This window comes from Diospyros lotus, chromosome 6 (genome assembly GCF_014633365.1).
Source record: "Diospyros lotus cultivar Yz01 chromosome 6, ASM1463336v1, whole genome shotgun sequence".
NCBI classification, from domain to species: Eukaryota; Viridiplantae; Streptophyta; class Magnoliopsida; order Ericales; family Ebenaceae; genus Diospyros; species Diospyros lotus.
Genome location: NC_068343.1, coordinates 10,994,314 through 11,020,291, shown reverse-complemented (window position 1 = coordinate 11,020,291; position 25,978 = coordinate 10,994,314). Strand labels below are relative to the sequence as shown.

Below are 25,978 nucleotides of genomic sequence, written 5' to 3'. Positions count from 1 at the left end.
TAATTGTGCATGTTAAGCATGATTTGAGATTTTTCTTAATCATTGAGGATTGACATGAAATGGGGATATGCATATGTGATGCATGATTATACTGATTTGCGCACCTATTATTTTGCGCGACGGCTAAGTCCGTGGATGAAAAAGGATATCCTATGAGCGCTTGACGCGGGTGAGGTGGCCATCAACCCAGAAGGCGTGGCTCAAATTGTTATCATTTGTTGATGTATTTTCATGATGCATATATATTCATGAATGGATATATATATATATATAGGCCGTGAGAGCCTTGAGAATTATGCAGAAAAATTCCCTACTATTGGTGCATATGCATGAGCATGGGAACGAGTGCATAATATATGTAATAATCACGGCATGGGAAATTAATGTAAACCAAGAACTTATGAGTCGCGTTATACTAATATCTCCTCATAGAGTTGTTTATTCTATCTTGATTATCCCTGCCTTTGATTCTATATCTCCATGCTTTATAAATACACTTGCTGAGCCTTGTGGCTCACCTTGTTTACTCTCATGTCATTCCAGGTACAAGTAAAGCAGTGGTTGAGGGCGAGCCCAGTGGGGCTAAAGCCCAGGGTTAGAAGTGTACAGAGACCTTCCAAATTAGATGGTCTATGTTAGCATTTGTGATGAGGGCAAGTGTGAGGAAATTTTATGTTGTAAAATTTGTTAGTGCCCTTGTATTTCATTTTGTTTAGACTATGGTCTAAGATGTTGTAAACTTTTATGTTAGCTTCCGCTGAGTTTATCTAAGGATAGTATTATGGTGTTGTATGTTATTGTTCTATATCACACTTGTGATGACCTCCTTTCGGATATCCTATGCTAGCGGGATTATCCGGTAGTGGGCCACTACATTATTACTCTAAAACCATGTCTTAGTTAGGTGAAGTTGTAGAGAAAAAAATGGATGACTAAGAGGCAGGAAGAAGAATTTTTTTTGCAAAAAGTGAGGTTAGAGTCAAGAGAATAAGGAGACTATTGAGTTTTGAACCGTTAAGTAATGAAATGGATTAATAGTGTAAAGATTAAGGAAAATGCTATTTCTACATAAGCATTCTTATAAAATGTTTTATAGAAATGATATATCGCGATATATTTTGTTCATCCCCTTCTTCTTCTCTCTCCTCCCTTCCCTCGCCCCCTGCAATTGATCACCTACCGCCGTTCTTCACCTTAGTCACCTCGTCTTCTCTCGACGCCGCCTTGCCTCGTCTCACCTCTCCCTGTCACTTCTGTCATCTTATCTCGTCGCCTTGACCGCCTTGCTATTAGGGCCGACGGTGTGAGAGGGAGAGTGAGAGCGAGACAGAGGGAGAGAGAGAGAGAGAGAGAGAGAGAGATGGTATTGAATTATTTATTGTAAGGATAAAATGGGTATTTTTATTGTCCTGTAAGTGTTTCTGTAACATATTTTTGGTATAAATAGCATGACTCAAAGTTTAAATTGTTCAACGAGTGATGATTTCAGACAAATTTAATGCAAAGATAAATATTTATGTTGATATATGAGTTGCACACGCATCACATGTCCCAACGTCTCAACTTGTAGTATACATGTAAGTAGTGTATTTTCATATTAATTAACAGATCATGAGCTAATGAGCTCAAGGATCATGGATATTCAAGGAATGTGTGCTTTAACTAATTAACTAGTCTATATTAATTCAAAACTGGAATGAATTTTAACAAGCTCAACATAGCTCAAGAGTCATGTAATTACTTAGTTATATTTTGAATTAGTTTAAACTGGCAAAATATTGCTCTTACTTTCGGGGCTTGTCCCTATAAACAACATTAATGTTGTTGACACAATCCGTAACTCCTAATTCTGAAGGGTTTAATTGCCATGCCATTGTTTCAGAATTTTAAATAGCCCTCTGAAGAATGCTGCAGGTGGCCATAAATTACATTTTGGGTTTGAAAAGTTAAATTTTGACATTTCTGCGGAGGAGACCTTCAAGCAATCCTATCCGAGAAGAGCAAGAGGCGGAGGGCGGTGCTTGAGCTTGACAAGGTCCTGTAACGGAAGGAAGACACTGTAAGCTGGTCGAAGCAGGGAAAGTGGGAACAAATGATTCCTTTTTAATAATAATAATAATAACACAAGCGTGTGCATTTCATACTGTTTCTGCACCACAAAGGAGTTACTGTTTCCGGTACAGAGAGGGAGACAGAATTTCCAGGGGCATTCATAAAGTACACCAAAATTGCTTACCAAAAGCTTGCAACTGGAAATTATGGGCTATAAATTACGCTCGACAAGTTAAAAGCCAAACCTTAGAGAATTACATCCAGCAGACGAGTTACACAAGTCCTTGTACAATAACCTATAGATAAAAAAGAAAAACAAACCCATAAAAAAAAAAAAAAAAACACCCTCGTAGTTGAACAATCACTCTTACCAGCACCATACAACATGAAACAAACTAGTTGATTCCCACCACACATCAGCCTGCCGCATGACTTCAAAGTTTCACCATGTCTGCCTAGCTGCATATTCTATTCGCCAATGCATTAAGAGTAATGAAATACCAGCCCACATAAGTTTGAAATTTACATCTTATAATCAGTGTCCTCGTCTCCATATCCCGAACGAATCCCCTTAAATCTTTCACATACAACTCAATAGAAAACCGAAGCTTGCAGCAGACTGCTTGATCTGCTAAATTTCAAACTCAATAGGAATAACGACAAACAATGATCCTCGTTGTAGATGGCCGATATCAACAACTCAACTTCTTCAGCTAGCCCAGACTATTGGCCGGCAGGCCGGCTTTCCCTGGATATCGACTCTGACATACCATCATTCATTCAAATTCACCCTCACTCTCCGCCTGTTGTCAGGCCCTCGCTCAATCTTAATTGAGACTTGAGGCACTGTAAAATTATTGCCTTTCCGTGCCAATCTCCTTGATTTCTCTCTGTTATCCTCTCGTCTGGCTGCAGGCCTGTTACCAGGAAGATTTGATTTTGAAGGAGCTGACCTTCCTGGTCTATCAGTTCCATAAGACAATGGCTGAAGACCTTGCAAATCAGGTTCGGGGGCATATCCAAAAGGCCGTTTTGATTCATCCATTCTCCTGAAAGTAATTGATATCCTACAGGAGCATTGGATGGGAAGAAACAGAAATCAAAATCGCCAGATAAGGCAAACATGAGAAAGTGATTAGTATGCCCTAACATGACTGAAGAAGAATGGCAGTATCATACAAAATTTCTGTACCTTTCAGAAGGAACTGCTGGCACACAATGCTTAGCCACATCAGCACCATTTCCATTTAAAACAAGGACAGATCTACATGAAAATGATAAAGATGAATCCACATCTGAAGAAAAATAATTTCATAGAAATAATTATCTACCAATAGCATGTGCCAGCATGCATGACCAACCATTAGCTGAAATTGACATACGCTGCTGAATTTAAGAAGAGGGAATGCATAAAAGTTAAAGCAAACACATACTTACCCAACAGGCAAGGGAACTGCAACAGGACCACTGAACTCGCCAGGACCCACAACTGTCAAATTTGATCCAAACACTATATTGCATTCACTAAGAAATGAAACAGTACAAAAAGGTCTAACAAAGTCATGGTTGTCAATATGAGGAGGTATGCAGTCCCCTTTTTCATAAATGTTGACTATGCAACTGTCAGGAACGCATGATGGAGGCAGAACGTGCCAGCTGACTAGCCTCCTAATGATCACCTTAAAAAGATGAGGAATTGGATCTACAATTTCATTCTGAAGAATGCCGGGTGGATTACCATCTTTATCCTGCAGCCATAATATCAAAGTTGCAAGCTGTTCCTCAAGCTATTTTTTTCTTGTCTAACACAGGAGCTGCCACCAAGGTATCACTAGAGTGGCTCCACTAGAAGATAACTATGAAAATATACAAATTAATATATGTGCGGGCTAAATAGAAAGCAGGACTCACCATTGCATAATTATAACAACAACCAAATTGAATAGTAACACGTCCCTTGCCCCTCATCCACTTCTGTGGTGCAGTGTAAGTTCGCTCTGCAAAACCAATACAAACAGGTTAAAAATGGCATTCAGCATTTATGCTTCCAACCAATTCTTGTAAATTTGACACCTGGGGAATCTAGGAACTGCTTGCTATTTGCAGAAAACAAGTGAAGAAATTTCAACTCAACACATTACTCAGTTGAAAAACAGGTTAATCTAAGATCTGGAAATACCATTCATATTCAAATGAAAGGAGACCTTCATTGAATGATATGTCTAGGGAACCACTACTCACATTTTTATGTTGAAAGTAACACAATCTTATAAAACTAATCAAAAAAGAAACCGACAACTGACTACATTATTCTAGGGGGGGAAGATAATAAATATCTTGCATGCTGAAAAGAGCTGACAATTGACAGTTTGAAGTTCAGTTGCATGAATCTTACTTTGTCATCAAGTCACCTGGTTCACCTCAAGTAATTTATAATGAACACAATCAGCTCATTCACAGCTATAAATAGCATAAAGTTGTTCCAAAGAGTTGTAACTTGGAAGACATAATTTGCTGTTATCTCCTATTGAAATAACAAGAAATGTAACAATGATGGATCAAATATTTGTAGAAATAGGAAATGTAAAACCACCACAAAGAAGAAAATCAGAGGCAAACTTCATCACTTTTAAAAGGTTTTGTCAATGAATTGCACAATTACAAACAGCTAGAGCTATTCTACATAGTCCTGTAACCATACATCACTGGCAACTAGATATCTCAACAATTACTTATCATTCTGATCAGCATATGGGCATAATTTTCAACTGCAAGTCTCCCAAGTTCATTTATTTGAACTTTGAACCACCATATACCACACACACTCATACCAGCAAAAAGTTTTCAAAATTTTGCCATTTATACACTTCCTGATTACAAGCATTTTCCAACAGAAAATCCAAGGTTTTCACAAATGCTGTGTTTCATTCATCAACTAAACAAATAATCTACTGAACCACACCTAGTTGAAGAGGCTTGGATGGGGCTGGACAGGGTATTCCTAAATGCTTATGTTTCTTTTCTTGACTAAATGGATAATCTGCCCAACCACACCTATTTGAATAGACTTGGATGGGGCTTCACTGGGTAAGGGAAGGTTTGGGGAGAAGAACAAACTAAACTTATACTTGTGAAAAGATTAATCCAAGGGACAGCACACCACAAACTGCAATTAGTTCATGTAATACTCCAAACTTATGTCACCATATATTACAAACAGTGACCAATCTACCCTCATACGTGCTTATGCCAAAGCCAACCTCATATCTCATTCGACACCTTGACAATGTCACTCTCTCCCTCCCTAATTCATCAAAGTTGGAATCCTTCAAGAAAGAGCTGATTGTTCAAATTGTTGGACTTGGCCAATTATAAAAATTGATTCCACGAATGGAAGGATTTCTAAATATTCAATATTTGAACCCTGATACCAAATAGCAAGCAAAAAAAGAACTCTTTTACCACATAGCAAGCAGAAAAGAACTCTGTTACCAGATATCCCCACTAATAGAATATTGATATCATTACATCTCTTCACTGCTTATTTTTCCTTTCCGTTTACTTCAATGGATATGGTATATAGTCCATTGCTGCTACAAGTTTCCATATATAGATCCTTAAATGTCCACAAATTAATATTTTTTTTCTTTAATTTGTAATTAATCTCTCAGCTCTCCAAGTCCAGCTCTATGTTTTTCCTACATAAATGATCATCTGGACTAAAACCCAAATCCACTCATATGGACTTCTGCCATAATAATTTCCCAAATAAATCAATAATAAATCTTGTATTTTGCACGAGAGACTCAATCACAAAAAACATTAAGAAATGTTAAAAACATAAATGTTGGAGAAGATAAAGAAGAAAATTTAAGCTATGACCGAGAGGATAAGAAAAGAAGATGATACAGATAAAGATGAAGAAGATATCCAGCTGGGAGGATAAGGATATTCCTTAAAATCGTATAAGGAAACCCTAGTTTAAGATTGATCCTAATCTAAAACATGTTGTAATCTATACCTAAATATTAGGAGTGGAATCTAGTCCTAAATATCAGAAAATTTCTTAGGAACCTTTGTATATATTTGCATACTGTGGATCAATAACATTAAGGAAGTTTATTCCTCTCATTGAGAACTTCCATCAACATATTTTTCATGGTATCAAATCCACGGTTCCGTGGCAGAATCTTCTACCTATTCTCCCTTTTCTACAGCTTGTAGATTTGTTTAAGCTCACGATATGGCTGAATCTCAGACAGCAAGTGAAGCTTCAACCGATTTACCTCCTCCAACAAGGAATGCTCAAGTTCCACCATCTCCAATCACCCTCGAAAATCATTCTCTCCAGATCACTCAACACAGGTTGAATGGAACCAACTTTAGAGAATAGTTTCGGTCAATCTTGCTGGTAATCCGAGGAAAGGGCAAGGTTGGATACCTAATTGGGACAGCCTCTAAGCCAAGCACAAACTTAGCAAACTATGGTGTGTGGGAAGCTGAAAACTCTATTGTGATGGCGTGGCTGGTCAATTATATGGAACAAAATATTGGAAGGACTTATCTATTCTACAAGACAACCCAAGAGATTTGGGAAGTTGTTCAAGAGATCCACTCAGACATGAAAAATACTGTCCAAAGTTCTCAGATCCAATCTACAATTCGAACAACTAGACAAGGTAATAGTTCAGTTACTGAATCTTATAATGCTTTAACAGAATGGTGACAGGAGATGGATATATTCCATGAGATTAAATGGGCATGCGTTAAAGATGAGAAGAAATATGAAAAGATGATAGAAAAAGAGAGAGTGTTTGATTTTTTGCATGGACTTAATGCTGATCTTGATGAAGTTAGAGGGAGATTACTTGGAACCAAACCCTTTCCATCAATAAGAGAAGTTTTTGCAAAAGTCAGGAGAGAAGAGAGCAGAAAACAGGTGATGTTGAATCCTTCAAGGATGTGCAATTCTGATTCAAGTTCACAAACATCAGCTTTGGTCTCCTCAAGGATAAAACCACTTAATCCACTCAAAGGAGAACCCCAGAAAGACAGACCATGGTGTGATCACTGCAACAAACTGTATCACACCAAGGAAACTTGTTGGAAAATACATGGAAAACTAGCAAATTGGAAGCCTAAAAATCAGAGGAAAGGAAATCAAACAGCCTATGGGGGAGAAGTGGAGACTAGAAAGACAACTAACTTGATTCTATCTACAGATCAGTTGGAGATCTAACAACAACTGTTGAACCAATGTTACCAAACCGGTGACAACAGAAGTTTCTAACTCAGTTGTATCTTTTGCTAGACAAGGTACACCTAGACACTCTTTAATCTCTTTCAAATACCCTATGGATTGATGGATAATTGACACAGGTGTTTCAGATCATATGATTGGATCTCTTGAGGTTTTAACAGCCTATGAACCTTGTTCTCAAGGTTTAACCATCCCAATGGCTGATGGTACTACAATCATTGCTTAAGGGAAAGGTATAGCTAGTGTGGCAAGTTTAAAGCTGAATTCAATCCTATATGTTCCCAATTTGAAGTGCAATCTATTGTCAGTAAGTAAAATAATCAAAGAAGAGAAGTGTTTGCTAACATTTTTTCATTCCTATTGTGAATTTCAAGACCTATCTTTGGGGAAGACGATTGGCAATGCCGAGGAAAAGGGAGGCCTTTATTATATATCAAAGCTTGGACAGCCCCTTGGATCTAGGTCACAAATCCAATCCTCGCTATCTATTGTTTCAGATTCTGAACTTATGTTATGGCACTAGCATTTAGGGCACCCTAGTTTCAATTATCTTAAAGCTTTGTATTCCTATCTTTTTATTAATAAAAACAGTCATTCGTTTCATTGTGAACACTGCATTCTTGCTAAACAAACTAGAAGTTCTCATCCTTCTCATAAATATAAACCTACAAAGCCTTTCTATTTGATTCATAGCGACATTTGGGGACCAACAAGGACTTCTAATTTGATTAACACTCGATGATTCATCACATTTATAGATGACCATACAAGGGTTAGTTGGGTGTTCCTAATGAAAGACAAATTTGAGGCCTATGTTGTGTTTAAAAGGTTTCATCAAATGGTAAACAATGTCTTTCAAGCCTCAATCTATGTTTTGAGATCAGATAATGGACAGGAATATTTTTCCAATAATTTCAACCATTATCTAGCTACACATGGCACTATTCATCAAAATTCATGCCCCTACATCCCCAGCAAAATGGGGTGGCAGAAAGAAAAAACCGCCACCTCCTTAAGACAACAAGGGCACTCATGTTCACAAGCTCGGTCCCTAACACATACTGGGGGGAAGCTATTTGGTAGATCACAAGTCTGACAAGAGAGTTCTTGAGGGATTGAGAATGAGAATTGGGAGAGAATGGAAAATATTTGGTAGGGAGGGAGAGAATCAGAGGGAAACTGATTTCCAATTTCATTCAACATGTGTAGTTTGGCGCTTGATCAGTTATTTATGCTGATCCGAGCTAAGTTCGGGAGCCAAAAACGGTTGGTCCCTTGCTCATGTGCACTTACAATGGCTAACAGCATGTTGTAACATTCTACCAACATGCTAAAACGGAAATTCAAATTCTAATAGCCTAACTACACATTTATTTAGATTACTCAACTAACTACCATAATGCTATTCTTACCTATTCCTACCTTATTAATCGCCTTCCCTCAAAAGTTCTTGCCTTTAGAACACCTTTCAATGTCTTCCTTGACTTTTATCCCCATCATACTGGGGTGCTCAACTCTCTATCACCAAAAGTGTTTGGATGTACTATGTTTGTGCATAAGTATCAACCTTTTCAATCTAAACTTGAACCTAAAGCCCTTAAATGCATTTTTTTGTTGGTATTCTCCTACCCAACAAGGCTAGAAGTGCTACCACCCTTCTACAAGACGTCTCATTGCATCATGTGATGTTTCCTTCCTTGAATATCAACCATTTTTCCATGCCAATCCTCTGCAGGAACAAATGCCTAGTGCAAAGGAATAGTGGGACTCTATTCTACCTCTACCCATGATCCAAGATCCTGAATCTCCTACTGCCACTAAATCAATCCTTGAGACACCTATTCCTAATCAAACTTCAGTGTCTAATTCAGGCATAGATCAAGAATACCAGATTCAAGAAAATCCAGCCTTGGATAAACCAACTTTGGTATATTCTAGAAGGCCTTGTGACCCTCAGCTAAACCCAATGTCTGATCCAAAGATAGGTCTAGAAACAGAGGGTAGTGGCAGCATGGAAAATGCTACATCTAACATGTTTGATGATCTTGATATCCTAATAGCACTAAGGAAAGGAGTGAGATCGTGTAAAAAGCACCATATTTCAAATTATGTGGGATATTCAAAACTATCTCCACAATTCAAGGCCTTCACAATCAACATTGATGATATAGTGATTCCTAAGGATATACATCATGCATTGCAGGATGATAAGTGGAAGGTAGTAGTAAGAGATGAGATGCAAGTCCTAGAAGCTAATGGCACTTAGGACATTGTCAATCTACCAAATGGAAAGAAAGTTGTTGGCAACAAATGAGTATTTACAGTCAAATACAAGTTAAATGGAAGCATTAACAGGTACAAGGCAAGATTAGTAGCCTAAGGGTTTACCCAAACCCAAAGACTCGATTATGAGGAGACTTTTGCTCCGGTGTGTCACGGTCCTAATATGTAGAAGTAGAATATACCATGTAAAAGGTGGGCCTAGCATACACGTGCGATAGTTAGGGAATGCAATTAGCTAACTCTAGAAGAGGGTACCTAGCTGGTTGGCGGGAATGTAATTGCGGGATCCTATATAAAGGACCCGAGCACATGAAAGGAGGCATCGAGAATATTGAATTGAATCATTTTATCATCTCTCTCTCTCTCTCTCTCTCTCTTGAATTCTCTCAACTCTTCATCAGTTCTCTTCTCCTTTCTCTCTTTGTTTCTACCATTCTCCAGAATTCTTCAACGAACTCTAGAGAATTCTCGTCAGATCTCTTAAGATTTGACAATTTGGTACTAGAGCAAATCCGAGCCAAGTGAATTCAATAAACAGCAATGGCGGAGGGGACTTGAATGAAGAACTTGGAGTTGCAAGTGCACCAATTTCATTTGACGATGATTGACTTGCAAGCTTGAGTAGAATTGCTGGAGATTGGATCCAATCGCAATCACGAAGCGATCGTGACGATGGATTGAAAGATGGACGCATCATTAGGGGGTTTGGAGAGAAGATTGGATGGAATCAGGGATGAAATTGGAGCTCAGTTTAGGGACCCACTGCAGAATTTCATGGTAATGTTTACACACCAAAATCAAGTAAGTTTATCACCTGATTTTCCCCCTAGAGAAAGGACCGAATCGATTCTAACCGGTCAAGGAGTGAGGAATGGGAATGTCGAGCCCTCTAAAATTGAGGTTGCTCCGAGAGAATAAAGGGATACGAGAATAGATCTAAGGCGAAAGGGACCGGTTACAGTTAATTAACTGGGGTTCCATATGCCCAAATTAGATATTCCCCTATTTAACGGGAGTAACCCTAGGTGGTGGGTAAGAAGATGCGAGCGGATGTTTGGCTAGCACAATGTTCCAGAGGAGCGTCGGGTAGCATTGGCGATTGCTTACCTTAATGATGCAAGGGACGCCTGGTACCAAGGATGGTCACAGGCTAGAGGAGAATGTCCATGGGAGGAGTTTGCTGAGAAATTGTGTGAAAGATTTGGAGATAGAAATAGAATGGACATGGTGGAGGAATTCAATGAACTCAGACAAGAAAGAGGAGTACAATCTTAACAAGCCCGATTTGAGGAGTTAAGATCAATAATGGTCACCCTAACCCCCCACCTATCTGAAGCTTACTTTGTCTCCAGCTTCATGAGTGGGTTAAGTGAGAATATCAGATCTATAATCAAGATGTTACGACTGAAGACGGTGGAACAAGCTACTGAGGATGCTAGGCTACAGGAGGTTTTGATAGAGGCCATCACGAAAAAGCAGAGTCAGCAAAGTAAGGGAGTCGGTATAGGACCGGCAGTACCTATGGTGAAGGGGTACAGTAAGGAGATGGTAAGGGTGAATCCGAGACAGAAGAGTATTGTCACGTAACTAATATGTAATAGGGGTAGTTAGGTCCATCCATACTTTGTAACACCTAATGGGTGAGCCTCGACAAAATAGGAACCTGAGTCAGGGGCTACCTTCTAGAAGGGCTCACTAACAACCTATATATACGGATTGTACTGGAGTCGTTGGGCATGATTAACAAGAATCTTATTTGGTTTTCTCTCTCCTTTCTATTCTCTCTCTCTCTCTCTCTCTCTCTGCTTTCTTCTCTGATTAGCCAGAATTCCTTTGAATTCCGCCCCCAATCTTGTCAGACCAATCGAAGCTAACAATTGGTATTAGAGCTGACAATCCATAACTGACGAGCTGCAACCGACGAACATAGCGGAGGGTACCTGCATGAAACAAGTGGAAACTTGCCTAGACGCCATAGAAGAGGGCGTGCGACAAGGCCATGAGCTAGTGGAGGAAAGGTTGAAAACTGTAGAAGCGGGTATTAGAAACACTCACGAAGACATAAGTAGGATGCGGTCGGATGTTATGAAAATGGAGCTAAATTTGAGAGATGACTTCGCTCATCTTCGAGTGGAATTTACAGGACTGAGCCAACAGCTGAACGCCATATTAACCATTTTTTCCCAACAACCGAACACGACACTACCAATGGATTTTCCACCAAGAATGACTACTGCTTCTATCCTTCAGGGAGCAAGAGGTCGTCAGGAGAGAGATGAAAGGATGGAGCCAACAATAGAGACCACCATGAAATGAGACTTAGGTGCTACAACTAACACTCCCGTCCCAAAGATGGAGATACCAGTGTTTAAAGGGGAGAAGCCTCGTTGGTGGATAAGAAGGTGTGAACATTTCTTCTATCACTACCGGGTGGTGGAAGAAAACAAAGTTAACATGGTTGTTGCATACTTGAATGATGTAGCAGACTCATGGTTTCAAAGTTGGAGTGCTAGGTGACATGAGTGGAGGCGGCCAGAGTTTGTAAAGGAATTTTGTGCCCGGTTCGATGAAAGTAGCTTGACTGATGTGGTGGAACAGTTTAATAAGCTAAGACAAGAAGGGACAGTGGAAGAGTACCAGGCCCGATTTGAGGAGTTGAAATCCAAGCTAGGACACGCCCACCCCATGCTAGATGAGCAGTATTTTGTGTCCAGCTTCCTTAGCGGACTAAATGATGAACTAAGACCGATGGTGAAGATGTTACAGCCAGCGATCGTCAGGCAAGCGGCAGAGAAGGCTCGCTTACATGAATTATCATTAGACGCCTTCGCTAAGAAGCACAAACTCTCACAAAAAGGGTCTGGAGTGGGTTGGCAAGGCTCAAGGGGGGGGGGGGGGGGGGGGGGGAGGGGTTAGAAGGCTGGCAATTCTCAAATGTATAAGGGGAGTTACCCACCAAAGGCACAGGTGGCAGCCAATCCCCAATAGTCTCTTACATTAGATCAGAAACGACAGATAGGATTGTGTTTCAAATGTGGGGAGAAATACACGGTGGGGCACCAATGCAAAAGGGCACTAATGCAAATGGAAGGGGAAGATAACGAAGATGAAGGAATACCTGACACGGAAATAGGGAATCAAGTGAAAGAGAAGGAGGAAGGAGGGTAAATTTCACTTCATGCCCTGAAAGGCCACCCTTTGGAAAAGATGATCAAGATCAGAGGTAACGTAGGGAAGAGGAAACTCTTGATACTGATAGATAGTGGGAACTCACATAGTTTTTTGGACGAAAGCACAGCCAAGGTACTATTGTGCGTACTCCAAACCACTATTCCCCTGTATGTCACGGTTGCTAATGGCCACAAAATGATTAGCTGGTACAAGCGCCACAGTTTTATATCTAGAATGCAAGGGCATGAGTTTTCTATCGATTTGAGGATTTTACAATTAGGTGGATGTCAAGTGGTGTTGGGCGTAGACTGGATGAGAACAGTCAACCCCCTCATTTTTTACTTCAACACCTTAGAGGTGACTTTTGATAAGGGGGGAAGAAGATTAACGTTGACAGGATATGGGGAGGGAGGAGAGTGCAAGGCAATCTCAAGGAGCCACCTGAAGAAACTCTTTTGAGTAGGAAGAGGGAACCATTACTCAACTTCATTCAGTCTATGCCATTAAAGTATGGGAAGGGAGAAAGGAAGCAGACATAGAGGAAACAGAAGATAATCAATGGTTCAAGTTACAGGCCTCAGTTAATTCCCCGAGCAAGGTACAATTTAATGACTTCTTACATTCTTTGTTGGTTGAATTTGAGGAATTATTCTTGAAACCTACTTCCTTGCCTCCAGACCATTTTCTAGAATATACCATCCACCTCAAACCAAATACCGAACCCATAAATGTTCGTTCCTATCACTACTCCCCATTTCAAAAGGCTGAAATTGAACGCCTAGTGAAAGAAATGCTGTCCAAAAATGTAATCAGACCTAGTCAAAGTCCGTTTGCCTCTCCTGTTCTCTTAGTCAAGAAAAAAGATGGGAGTTGGAAGTTTTGTGTCGATTATAGACAACTAAACACCCACACCATCAAAAATAAATTTCCCATTCCTGTTATAAATGACCTCCTAGACGAATTATCGGGGGCTACAGTTTTTTCTAAACTTGATCTCAGATCTAGTTACCACCAGATCCGAATGAGAGCCTCAAACATTCCCAAAACAGCTTTTCACACCCATCAAAGACTTTATGAATTCCTAGTAATGCCATTTGGCCTAACTAATGCACCTGCTACATTCCAAGCCCTCATGAATCACATTTTCTGCCCCTACTTGAGGAAATTTATCCTTGTTTTCTTCGATGATATCTTAGTTTACAACCCGAACATGGAGCAACACCTAACCCACCTCAAAACCACATTCCAAGTCCTCAAATCTAACCAATTGTATTCAAGAAGTCTAAATGTATCTTTGCAGAGGGAAAGGTGGAATATCTGGGCCATATCATCACTGGAGAAGGTGTGATCACTTACCCCAAAAAAATAAACAGCTATGGTGGAATGGCCTACTCTCTAAGACTGTCAAGGAACTGAGGGGTTCTCTTGGGCTAACCAACTACTACCGAGAATTCATTAAGGGGTATGGGATAATCAGCAAACCGTTGACTGAGTTGCTCAAAAAGAATGGATTTGAATGGGGGGAGGGAGCTGCAACAGCTATCAATTCTCTAAAAGAGGCTATGACCCAAGCTCCAATTTTGGCTTTGCCCAATTTTTCCAAACCTTTCACTTAGAGACAAATGCATGTGATTGGGGAAAACCCTCAACTTAGGACCCGAATCCTACAAGCCTTGCATGCATCACCCATTGGGGGGCATTCCGGCTTGAATGTTACTTACAACAAGATGAGACAACTGCTCTATTGGCTGGGGATGAAGAAGGAGGTGACAAAACACAAGCAGGTTCCGAACCCCGGTTTACTTCAGCCATTGGAGATACCAGACCAAGCTTGGCAAAGAATTTCTATGGATTTTGTGGAGGGATTACCTAAGTTCGAAGGGAAAAACACTATCCCAGTAGTAGTGGATAGGTTAACTAAATTCGGGTACTTCCTTAGCCTAGCACATCCATTTATAGCTTCGGATGTGGCTAGAGTGCTATTAGATTCGATGGTGAAGGTACATGGCTTGCCTTTATCTATTACTTCCGACAGGGAAAAGATATTTACCAGCAACTTTTGGAGGGAGTTGTTCAAGCAGTTGGGAGTTGACTTGCACATTATCACTCGGAGATGGATGGACAAACCAAAAGGGTGAACCAATGCTTAGAAGCTTATTTAAGGTGTGTTTGTTTTACTAAACCTAAAAGCTAGAATCAATGGTTGCCCCTAGCTCAGTGGTGCTACAATTCAAATTTCCACAGCTCACTTAAGAGATCACCTTTTGAAGCACTATTTGGCTACAAACTGCCACTCATCCCAACAGTGATGCACTACTCCAATGTGGAACAGGACGTGGATCAATACTTAAGGTAGAGACAAGAAGCCCTTCAGTTAATTAAAAAGGAATTGACGGTGGCGCAGAACCGCATGAAGCAAATGGCAGATAGGAGGAGAACTGAAAGGAATTTTGAAGACGGGGATTCGGTTTACTTGAAGGTGAGACGGTTTCAGCAACGAATGTTTACCAGTAAGCCTCCTTCTAAGCTAGGCCCTAAGTACTTCGGCCCCTTTCAACTAACAGCAAAAGTGGGGAGCTCCGCTTACAGACTACAAGTACCAAATGGAGTAGGCATCCATCCAGTCTTCCATGTGTCACTCCTCAAGAAGTCAGTAGGGCCACATGAAGTTGTAAGTGCAACACTGCCAACCCTGGAGGAGGATTTCCCAGGAGTATCTGAACCTCTAGCCATTATTGACAGAAGGGTCACCTATCAGGGCCCCTTACCCCAGATTCAAGTGCAGGTACAATGGACTAATCAGCCTCCAGATGACACAACTTGGGAGTCCCTCCCTGAGTTGCTCAAACAATTCCCTCGGGTAGCTGGACTTTTGTGATTTCTTGAGGACAAGAAATATCTTATGGAGGGGGGAATTGTCACGTAGCTAATATGTAATAGGGGTAGTTAAGTCCATCCGTATTTTGTAACACCTAATGGGTGAGCCTCGGTAGAATAGGAACCTGAGTCAAGGGCTACCTTCTAGAAGGCCCACTAACAACCTATATATACGGATTGTATTGGAGCCGTTGGGCATGATTAACAAGAATCTTATTTGGTTTTCTCTCTCCTTTCTGTTATTCTTCCTATCTATTCTCTCTCTGCTCTCTTCTCCAATTAGCCAAGATTGCCTTGAATTCTGCCCCCAACCTTGTCAGACCAATCAGTGCTGACAAGTATGACAATTGTTGCACCTGTTCATTCCTCAACATGACAAAATGGGAGATTAATAGATCAAAGAAGGAAAGCAGGACTCTATTTCAGATGTGATGACCGGTATTTCACAGGACACCAATGCAAGAGGCAATTGCTCTTACTGGAAGGAAAGGATGAAGAAGTAGAAGAAGAAGAAGGAGAGGGTGTAGAAGAAGTGATGGAAGTAGCAGGGGATGACAATGGAGAAATATCACTACACGCCCTTAAAGGGCTAGCCAACAATAAAATTATTAAAGTGGAAGGAAGGGTTCAAGAGGGGAGCCTGATGATTCTAAATGATAGTGGAGTACCCACAGTTTCTTGGACAAGGGTACTGCGAAGAGGCTCCACTGCAGGCTAACAGGGACCCAACCTTTGTCCATGACAGTTGCCAATGACAACAGAGTGCTAAGCAAATCAACTTACACTGGATTTTGCTAGGAAATGCAAGGGGAGTTGTTCAAGACTGACCTAAGGTTGCTTAAGCTAGGGGGCTGCGATGATGTAGTACTTGGGGTGAATTGGATGAAAAAAGTGAGCCTTGTTAGCTTTGATTTCAATCGGATGGAAGTGGCGTTTGAAAAGGAGGGAAGGAAGTTGACCCTTACAGGCAATCGGGAGAATGGTGCATGCAAGATGATCACATCGAGGAAATTTCAGAGATTGCTTAAGAGTAAATGGCTCAGGTAGCCCAATTATTTTCCATCCAAACAATAGAGGAGATGGAGGATGGGAAAGAACAAGAAAGGGAGTTGAAGATGGCCACCCACACTACAAACTCGAGCAAATCAGAGGTACAATTCTTACACCAACTTAATATGCTTTTGGCTAAGTATGAGGACCTATTTGTAGAACCTAACTCCCTACCTCCCAAAAGAGCCTTTGACCACTCAATAAACCTTAAACCCAACTCCGAACCTGTTAATGTGAGATCTTACAGATACCACCCACACCAGAAAACTGAGATTAAAAGAATGGTTAAGGACATGCTTCAACAGTCCTTAATCAAGCCTAGCCAAAGCCTTTACGCTTCCCCTATCCTCCTTGTGAAGAAAAAGGATGGAACGTAGCGTTTTTGTATAGACTATCGGCAACTTAATGCCCTAACCATAAAGGATAAATTTCTCATTCCTATAATCGAAGACCTACTTGATGAACTAAAGAATGCCACCTACTTTTCCATGTTAGACCTTCACTCCAAATATCATCAGATCCGCATGAATACTGATGATATCCACAAGACCAGCCTTTAGAATCCATCACGGCCATTATGAGTTCCTGGTGATGCCATTTGGGCTCACCAATGCCCCAGCCGCTTTTCAATCACTCATGAACCAAGTTTTTTAACCCTACCTATGCCATTTTATTCTGGTTTTCTTTGATGATATTTTAATATACAACCCAGCTTTCAGCCAACACTTGAAACACCTAAGGACTACATTTGAGGTTCTCATAAACAACCAATTGTATATTAAGAAATCTAAATGTGCCTTCGGTAAAAAACAAGTAGAATATCTAGGGCATATTATCTCAGGAGTAGGGGTGAGTACAAATTCGAGAAAAGTGGTTGCTATGGTGGCTTGGCCAAGGCCTAGTAACATTAAAGCCTTTAAGGGTTTTTTGGGCTTGACAGAGTACTATAGGCAGTTTGTAAAGAATTATGGCATCATCAGCCAACCTTTGACGGAACTGTTAAAAAATGAGGGATTTCATTGGGGTCCAGAGGCTAATAAGGCATTTGAGCAGTTGAAGGGTGCTATGAGTAAGACTTTAGTGCTCGAGCTACCAGACTTCAGTAAGCCATTCATACTGGAGATTGACGAATGTGGAATGGGGGTGGGAGTTGTGTTGATGCAAGAAGAAAGACCATTGGCTTATCTTAGTCAGGCTTTATCCCCTAGACATCTGGGACTAAGTATATATGAAAATGAGCTTTTGGCAGTAATAATGGCAGTTGAAAGGTGGCGGCATTATTTGGAAAGAGGTTAGTTCATAATTAGAACTAAGCACGAAAGCCTTAAGTTCCTACTACAACAAATGATTCATACCCACCTACAAAGGAAGGGAATGTCTAAGCTTATGGGCCTAGACTACAGCATACAGTATAAGAAGGGAAGAGAAAGCATAGTTGCTGATGCTTTGTCTAGATGCCTAGAAGAAGGAGAAGCAGCAACCCTTATTGTTATCACCCCTTATTGGTATCAAGAAGTTGACGCGAGCTATGAAGGAGATGACAAAATGAAGGAATTATTGGAGTAGTTGATCCTAAATCCCAATAGGAAGCCAGGGTATACATTGCATCAAGGGGTAATGAGGTACAAGGGCAGAGTCATAATTGGTGGAAGCAAGATATTGAGGAAGAAGATACTAAGTTCCCTGCACAAGTCTCCAATGGGAGGGCACTCGAGAATTCAGAACACATATCATAAGGTGAAGCAAATCTTTTATTGGCCTCACCTCAAACAATATGTGACCGAGTATGTAATGGCTTGTGACGTGTGCAACAGATGCAAGTAAGAAACCATGGCCCAACCAGGTTTGTTGCAGCCCTTACCCATACATGCACAAGCTTGGGAGAACATGAGTATGGATTTTATTGAGGGTCTACCTAAGTCAAAAGGGAGGGACTACATCTTAGTGGTGGTGGATCGGCTCACTAAGTTTACACATTTCATTGGCCTAACCCACTCCTACTCAGCCTAAGAAGTAGCTAGAGCTTTCTTAGATCACGTGATGAAGCTACATGGGATTCCCGGGTCGATAATTTCATATAGGGACAAGATCTTCACAAGTTTGTTATGGTAGGAGTTGATGAAATCCCTAGGGGTGAAGCTTAAAATGTCTACAGCTTATCATCCTCAAACAGATGGCCAAACAAAGAGGGTTAATCAATGTGTGGAAGGCTACTTGAGGTGTTTGTGTTTCTTACATCCTAAAGGATGGCATAAGTGGATTTCCCTAGCCCAATGGTGGTATAATACTAGCCACCACACATCTATTGTTCGGAGATCAACCTCCACTACTCCCAGCTGTGGGGGAGCACACCATAGTGGCCACTGTAGAGGCATACCTAGAAAAGAGGCAAAGAGTTTTGCAACAGCTCAAGGAAGAGCTAGCATTGGCTCAAAACCGTATGAAGCAATACACTGATAAGAGGAGGAGCGAAAGGGAGTTCAACGTGAGAGAAAAAGTATACCTAAAAGTCATGCAAGACCACTTTAAGGCAATTGCTAAGGGTCAGGTGAACAAACTAAGCCCCAGGTATTATGGACCTTATTTGATTGAAGCCAAGGTGGGAAAGGGGGCATATCAACTACAGCTACCTGAAGGATCCAGAATCCACCCGGTCTTCCATGTCTTCTTGCTCAAGAAATTAGTGGGAACATAACAAGCATCTTCCAATTTACCACAATTGTCTATAGATGCAGATTTCATAGCAATACCCAGCTCTATCCTAGACCAGAGAGTATTATACAAGCATGGGGCCCCTATCATTCAAGTGTTGGTGAAATGGTCGAATTTTTCCCATGACAACAGCACTTGGGAATACTTGTCTAACCTACTAAGGCAATTTCCCCAAGCAATCAGCCTGCTTAGTATTCTTGAGAACAAGAATTATCTCAATCCCGGGGAAACTTGTCACAGTCCTAATATGTAGAAGTAGAATATACCGTGTAAAGGGTGGGCCTAGCATACACGTGCGGTAGTTAGGAAAGGCAGTTAGCTAACTCTAGAAGAGGGTACCTATGTAAATAAGTTGGTTGGTGGGAATGTAATTGTGGGATCCTATATAAAGGACCCGAGCACATGTAAGGAGGCATCGAGAATATTGAATTGAATCATTCTATCATTTCCCTCTCATTTCTCTCTCTCTCTTTCTCTCGAATTCTCTCAACTTTTCCTCTGTTCTCTTCTCCTTTCTCTCTATGTTTCTACCATTCTCCATAATTCTTCAGCGAACTCTAGAGAATTCTCGTCAGATCTCTTAAGATCTGACATGATGGCCAAGCTTAATTCTATCCAAGTGTTACTTTCAGTGGCTGTTAATCTAGATTGGAAGCTGCATCAATTGGATATCAAGAATGCATTCTTGAATGAAAAGTTAGAAGAGGAAATTTATATGAGGATGCCCCCGAGTTTTTAGACAAAAAATACAAGGGGAAAGGTATACAAATTAAATAAGTCACTATATAACCTAAAACAGTCTCCAAGGGCCTGGTTCAAGCGATTTCGTGACACCATCATTCAGTTAAGGTACAAACAAGGGTAGGCAGACCATACCCTCTTTACAAAAATTACTATTATACATATAATATATAATTACTATTATATCATTGGGGTCATGACAAAAAAGTTTCATGAGATGACAGTAAATGAATATAATTGTTATGGTCATGTTCCATCACATAGTTGAAGATAATTGATATGATATAACATGTGAGAATATAAATAATATAATACGTGATTAATAATTTTTAACTTTTTGTTTCTTTATTCCTTTTTTTATTTTATTACTTGTGCCTACAATTGCAGGGATGAGCTGCATTTGATAGGGAGGTGGCTGCAGGTACAGGCAGTACCTACCACCAATAACATTTACCTGTCTAATACCACCAGTATAAGGAAAAATGGAACTAGGAAATTTTTGTCCCAGATGGTATGATACGAGATCAATAGCTATGATAAGTAACTCTTTCATCTATATCAATTATCCCAAACAAGTAAACCAATGGTTTGCTGACAAAGGGGGAATTCTTTTACCATACATACAAAAGTATTGATATGCAATTGAATTTTTCATTACCAAAGAATATTATAAATAGGATACTTTAGGTATTGCAAGCAATTTTTTCATCATGCCAACAGTCTCCATAATAATGAAATAAGTGTTAACCATTCAAATTGTGAAACAAGTTGCAATACCTTATTTTTTACATGTAACTAACATTAAATGCTAGTAATTAACCAACAAATGGAGTTTTTAAAAATAAGTTTAGTATATTATAGTAGGATTTTATTTATTGATGTTGTTCATTATTCATAATATTATGTGTGGTAAATTCTTAATTATTTCCGTTACGGTAATTTTGTCATCATTCTTATGGTTATAATATCCATTCAGCATTGTAAAGGTAGTTTGGGTATTATAAGCAGCTCTTTTATCCTTGTCAGTCAGGGTTGTTAATGAATGGGGGAATATATTACTGCAGTTACAAAAGCAAGGATACGCAATGAAGTTTTTCATTAACAAGGGTAATTACTCATGTTTAAATTAGGAATAGTTAGTATCTTCCAATTTTAGCCCATGTCTTTTCTTAACTGTGCCATTGGAAATATTGCTGGTTGCAGAAGTTTGAAATCATATGATGATTATTGAAGGGTATCAAAGAATAGAAATCAAATGCATATGCCTTGCATGCACTATCCCTTCATATAAAGCTAGTATCAGTTCAAGTAATGCAAAAGTCAAAAAAGAAAGGAAGATGATTTCAAGACCGTTGATAGTCTAGGGGGAAAATTTTCAATTATAGAATGCACATAAAGACCAAGAAAAAGAGGTATAGGCTTTTGTGAGGCAAGTGGATGGAATGGAACAAGCTTTTAGCAAAAGAGGTAAAAGAGGAATGCCAAGGAAAACATGGCAGGCAACTCTTAGGAATAATATGATTTGTATGGACTTACAGAAGACAAAACTATAGATAAAAATGATATTGTCAAACTTAGTTTAAGAATTCTATTTAACAAAGGATTGACTGTTCATCCCCTGGATTCTGATGTTACAAGTCATATTGTGATATAACACAGCATACCCTCCTTGAGGTACAACTAGGAAAGACCATGATCCATACCAAACAGATGACCTAAATTACACATTTTTTCTTCACGCTGCCTTTTGAGACAGATAGCCTAAGAGATGAGTTAAAACATAATGGAGAATTTCAACAAAAATCAAAGTAAGGAATTACTAGGAAAAAGAGCACGAAAGAGGAACAGTGACAAATCCTGATCGAGCAACTTAATAAATACTCAGATAGGTTGCTCTTCTTCTTCAGTAATGAATAACTTTGACTGAAATGTCCTTTAGATTCTTCCCACCATTTCAAGATATATGACAGTTTAAGGAAGGAAAATAATTTCTCAAGACAAACACAAATTCCCATGGCAGTAAAAAGCCTGCTTGTCATAACTCTGGCAGGATGGAATAAGAACATAGATCAAAATTAGTAAGTGGGGGAGGAAATGAATATTGGATCAAGATGAGCACCATATTAGTTCAAAGAGAAAGCATGTTACAACATCAACATACCAAGATATATTCCCTGATATTGTGGATGATTCATCCAACATATTTAAACTAACCTTTTTCTTGGTATGATTTGATCTTCCAGTTTGATCATGATATCATCCAAACTTAAATTTTTACTAAACTTGCATTCCATATATTTGGTTTTCATCCTGCTTAACTTAGAACCTTTAGATTCATACAGTAGATTAACAAATAAAGAACAAGAAATGGGAACCCCATTAACTTTGACCTGCATTACACCAAGTTCAGGATATCAGTAGCGTGCTGAATGGACTGACCTTTGAACTCGCCCCTCTGCCCAATCTCCTTAAGGGCGTACACATAATCAACAATTCTCTTCTGCTCTGCAGCACTGAAAACTCCGGCGTGAAGCTCCAGACCACCCAGGATATTAACAATCTTTCCCCCAATTCTCTCCAAACAGATAAAGTCCTTCTTCCTCTTCACGTTACTGAACCGTATGTACTCCCTCTGCTCCCTGGACAACTCTTGCTTCTGCCGAACCTTCCCCGCAGATGTCCCCTCTCCAGATGCTGGAGTCCTATTCAATTCATTCTCCTCATCACCCTCGAGTTCATCTTCCTGTGCCATGTCGGCCCACGACAAACGGGTCCTGGGGCTCTCCAAAGTCACCGATGACGGCCCAACCGTTTCGCTCGCGCTCGCCTCCGTAGCAGGTTCTGAACAATCCTGTGCCTCATCTTTCCAACTTCCTATTGAATGTGCATCGCAGTTGTTTCCGTCTTCACTGAAATCATTTAAATCCAAATTATGCAGGCCCTGAACTGTCAAGTCCTCTTCCCCTTTCGAATCTGTGTCCCCATCGCCATCAACTTCTAGCAAATTCATCCCAACAGAAGACGCCAAGAGTACAATAAATACTCAATTAACATAATAAAAGGCAAGAACGATGCATGCATGTGCGCAAATCACGATTTAATAAAAAGGAAAAACAGAACTTGGCCATCAATTCAGGTATGTGTGTTTGTAGAAATTCAAAAGGGCGACGATACCCGGATCGAGCGACCGGACTCGATCGGAGAGAGTTTGAGAGCAGTGATGGCAGAGTCCCTTTGAGAGGAAAGGAAGCCAATTGGAGAGGAACTCGGAAGCGATTCGGAGTTCGGTGGGGTTGTAGTTGAGTAAGAACGGATCGTCCTTTCGACCTCGGCGGTCGGAACTCATTGCTGTACCTGCTCCTGAGGCCGGTCACCGACAATCACTGGTTCGATGATTTCGAATCGAAGACGACGGAGAAGAAGCTGCAAAATTTTCAGAGAAATTTGGGCTTAGGTCGGGTGATTAGATTCGTCAGATTTCGTGAATTTGACGCTTGGGGCACGGATACTTAGTTATGAAGTTTGGGTGGGGGCATCACGACTATACCGGAGGAACAGTTCAAGAGATCATTGAAAAAGGGTAAGGTACCGTAAATATAACAAATTGCAATTAATAAAGTATGAATTGTTATTAAATTATAACATATATATATATATGAATTGATTAATATTAAGTTGAAAAAAATACTTCATTTACAAATGTATTTTGACTAGTAGATGAGAAAATGTAATTTAAGTACATTAAATGTATTTTAATTTAATACACCTTTCTTTCTTTTGATATATTAATTGAGTATATTAATTATGAAAATATTAGTTAAATATTTATAATTGGCCCTCGTAATAATTTTGTATTAATATATTATATACTTACGTTAATTAACTATATAATATAATGTATCAATATAAAAAAATTATTCCCAAGTATTCAAATAATATTTTTGTATTAACTATATCTTGTTACATGCGAATAAAAAAATTAAAATTTGTTAATTTTTTTATTATGTAACAATTATAATTTCAAAATAATTACTTTTGGAGTGTGTATTAGCTAAACTCACATCTATAATTAAAAGTTTACACGTATTAAATACACTACAAACTCATTTGTTATAATTTGTTGTTACATAAACTCTTAAGAATAAATTTATAACCACCAAGATAGTAATCTGAATGATTACATGAAGTCATTATTGTTTGAATAATATTACGAGTCATGACTAACGACATGTTATTAGTTATGTAGTATTTATTTATTAAAAAAAAATTAAAAAAATCATCTGTCATTGTCTTATTTATCTACTCATATGTGAGGATGCGACACATAAATAATCATGATTCTTAACATTTTTCTTATTGTTTTGTATTAGATTTAGTATATTTTTGCTTTTCTATTTTATGTCTCTACGTAGTATCGTGATGTATGCATATTTAAGTTTAAATGACGAAGATAATGATAAATTTAACACGTAAACTTATTGTATTATTATATATTTCATAAAAAAAAATACCATAAATAAAACTATTAAACCATATTGTATTTTATATTCCATAAAATATGCCCATTAGAAAGAGTAAATAAGGTTAAAGAGTAAAACAATAGAGTGCAACACACAGAGTAAAAAATATAAAAACAATAACTCTTTACTGCTTTAATTTAAGCTATGCGTAGATATTTAATAAATTTAATGAAATATTAAAATCACTAAAATAATTTTAAATAAATTTTAGGTTTGATGGTGACTTGAGATTTTTCAACTTCTTACAAAAACAAAACATCAATCCCATCTTGAGCTGGGCTAAACCCAATCATAATTTAATCTGTCATTTTGGAGGGCCCGGATCCAACCTAACAGAACCCACCCGATTTCCACAATCCATAGCGTCTTTGCCCACCACTACTTTTTTTTGTTTTGTTATTCGTACAAATATATTTTGATAAAATAAAATAAAATGCCCTTTGGTTTGGCACCTCGCTGATGCGGGCACCGAGTGACTGGCGGACCCACCATAGAGAAGTGGGTGTTCCCACACTTGATCTAAACTACACGACACGATATCGACTCGCGCAAAATAGATAAGAGCGGATAAGAAGATCCCAGCACCCAACGCGCCACTCACGGTGCTTATTATTTCTGGAACAAAGAAATGAACGGAGCCGCAATCCCGTCCCTGGCAAAACCGTTCGCCGCCGCCGCAGCCCAGCTTTTCCCAATTTCTCAACGTCCCCACCTCCGCCTCGCCCCGATCAAAAGCAGCACCAGCGGCGGAAACGACGGCGGGGGCGCGCCGCCCCCGGTGAAACCACCCATAGCGCCGCCGGCCACCGTGGAGATCCGGTTCCGGAGAGGGGCGAGAAGGAAGTTGAGGAAGAAAGAGGAACGAGATGAGGTTGCGAAAGGACCGTCGTCGAAGAAGGCGGAGGCGGAGGGAGCTAAGGACTGGGACTCCATGACCGTCACAGAGAAGGCCGTGGAGCTGTACATGGGGGAGAAGGGGCTTCTGTTTTGGCTGAACAAGTTTGCTTATGCTTCCATCTTCGTAATTATTGGGGCTTGGATTCTGTTCCGGTTTGTAGGGCCGGCGCTCAACCTCTACCAGCTTGATTCTCCGCCCCTTTCCCCGACGTCCGTGTTCAAGGGCTCGTAGTTCACATCGAATTAGTTCTGAGTGAGGGCTCTGAAATTCTGAATTGCTTCAGCCAGGTTCACCATCCTATCTTTTTTGAAGAACCGGCTGTGATCTACTGCCATTTGAGTTGTATAAGATAATAAAAAATAATTTATAGCACTCCATCCACACGCATCATCTTTTGATTTACTAACGTCCTGG

At 39.7% G+C, this 25,978-nt stretch overlaps 2 protein-coding genes across 3 annotated transcripts; one reads left to right on the top strand and one right to left on the bottom strand.

The window, feature by feature from the left end:
• Positions 1 to 2,228: 2,228 nt before the first annotated feature.
• Positions 2,229 to 23,713, bottom strand: LOC127804209 (RNA demethylase ALKBH9B). 2 transcript variants are annotated; one of them, XM_052341021.1, is made up of 6 exons: positions 23,321 to 23,713; positions 22,586 to 23,140; positions 3,964 to 4,049; positions 3,490 to 3,800; positions 3,245 to 3,316; positions 2,229 to 3,119 (listed from the first exon to the last, which is right to left on the bottom strand). In XM_052341021.1, exons 1-6 carry the CDS (start codon positions 23,490 to 23,492, stop codon positions 2,825 to 2,827), a joined length of 1,491 nt encoding a protein of 496 aa, XP_052196981.1. In that variant the 5' UTR covers positions 23,493 to 23,713; the 3' UTR covers positions 2,229 to 2,824. The 2 variants fall into 2 exon arrangements, with proteins under 2 accessions (XP_052196981.1, XP_052196980.1); XM_052341020.1 differs by having other exon boundaries at positions 22,586 to 23,143; positions 23,321 to 23,711.
• A 1,522-nt stretch (positions 23,714 to 25,235) lies between these two features.
• LOC127804211 (uncharacterized) lies at positions 25,236 to 25,945 on the top strand. The gene has a single exon (XM_052341023.1). It carries the CDS (start codon positions 25,295 to 25,297, stop codon positions 25,793 to 25,795), a length of 501 nt encoding a protein of 166 aa, XP_052196983.1. The 5' UTR covers positions 25,236 to 25,294; the 3' UTR covers positions 25,796 to 25,945.
• The last annotated feature ends 33 nt before the right edge of the window (positions 25,946 to 25,978 follow it).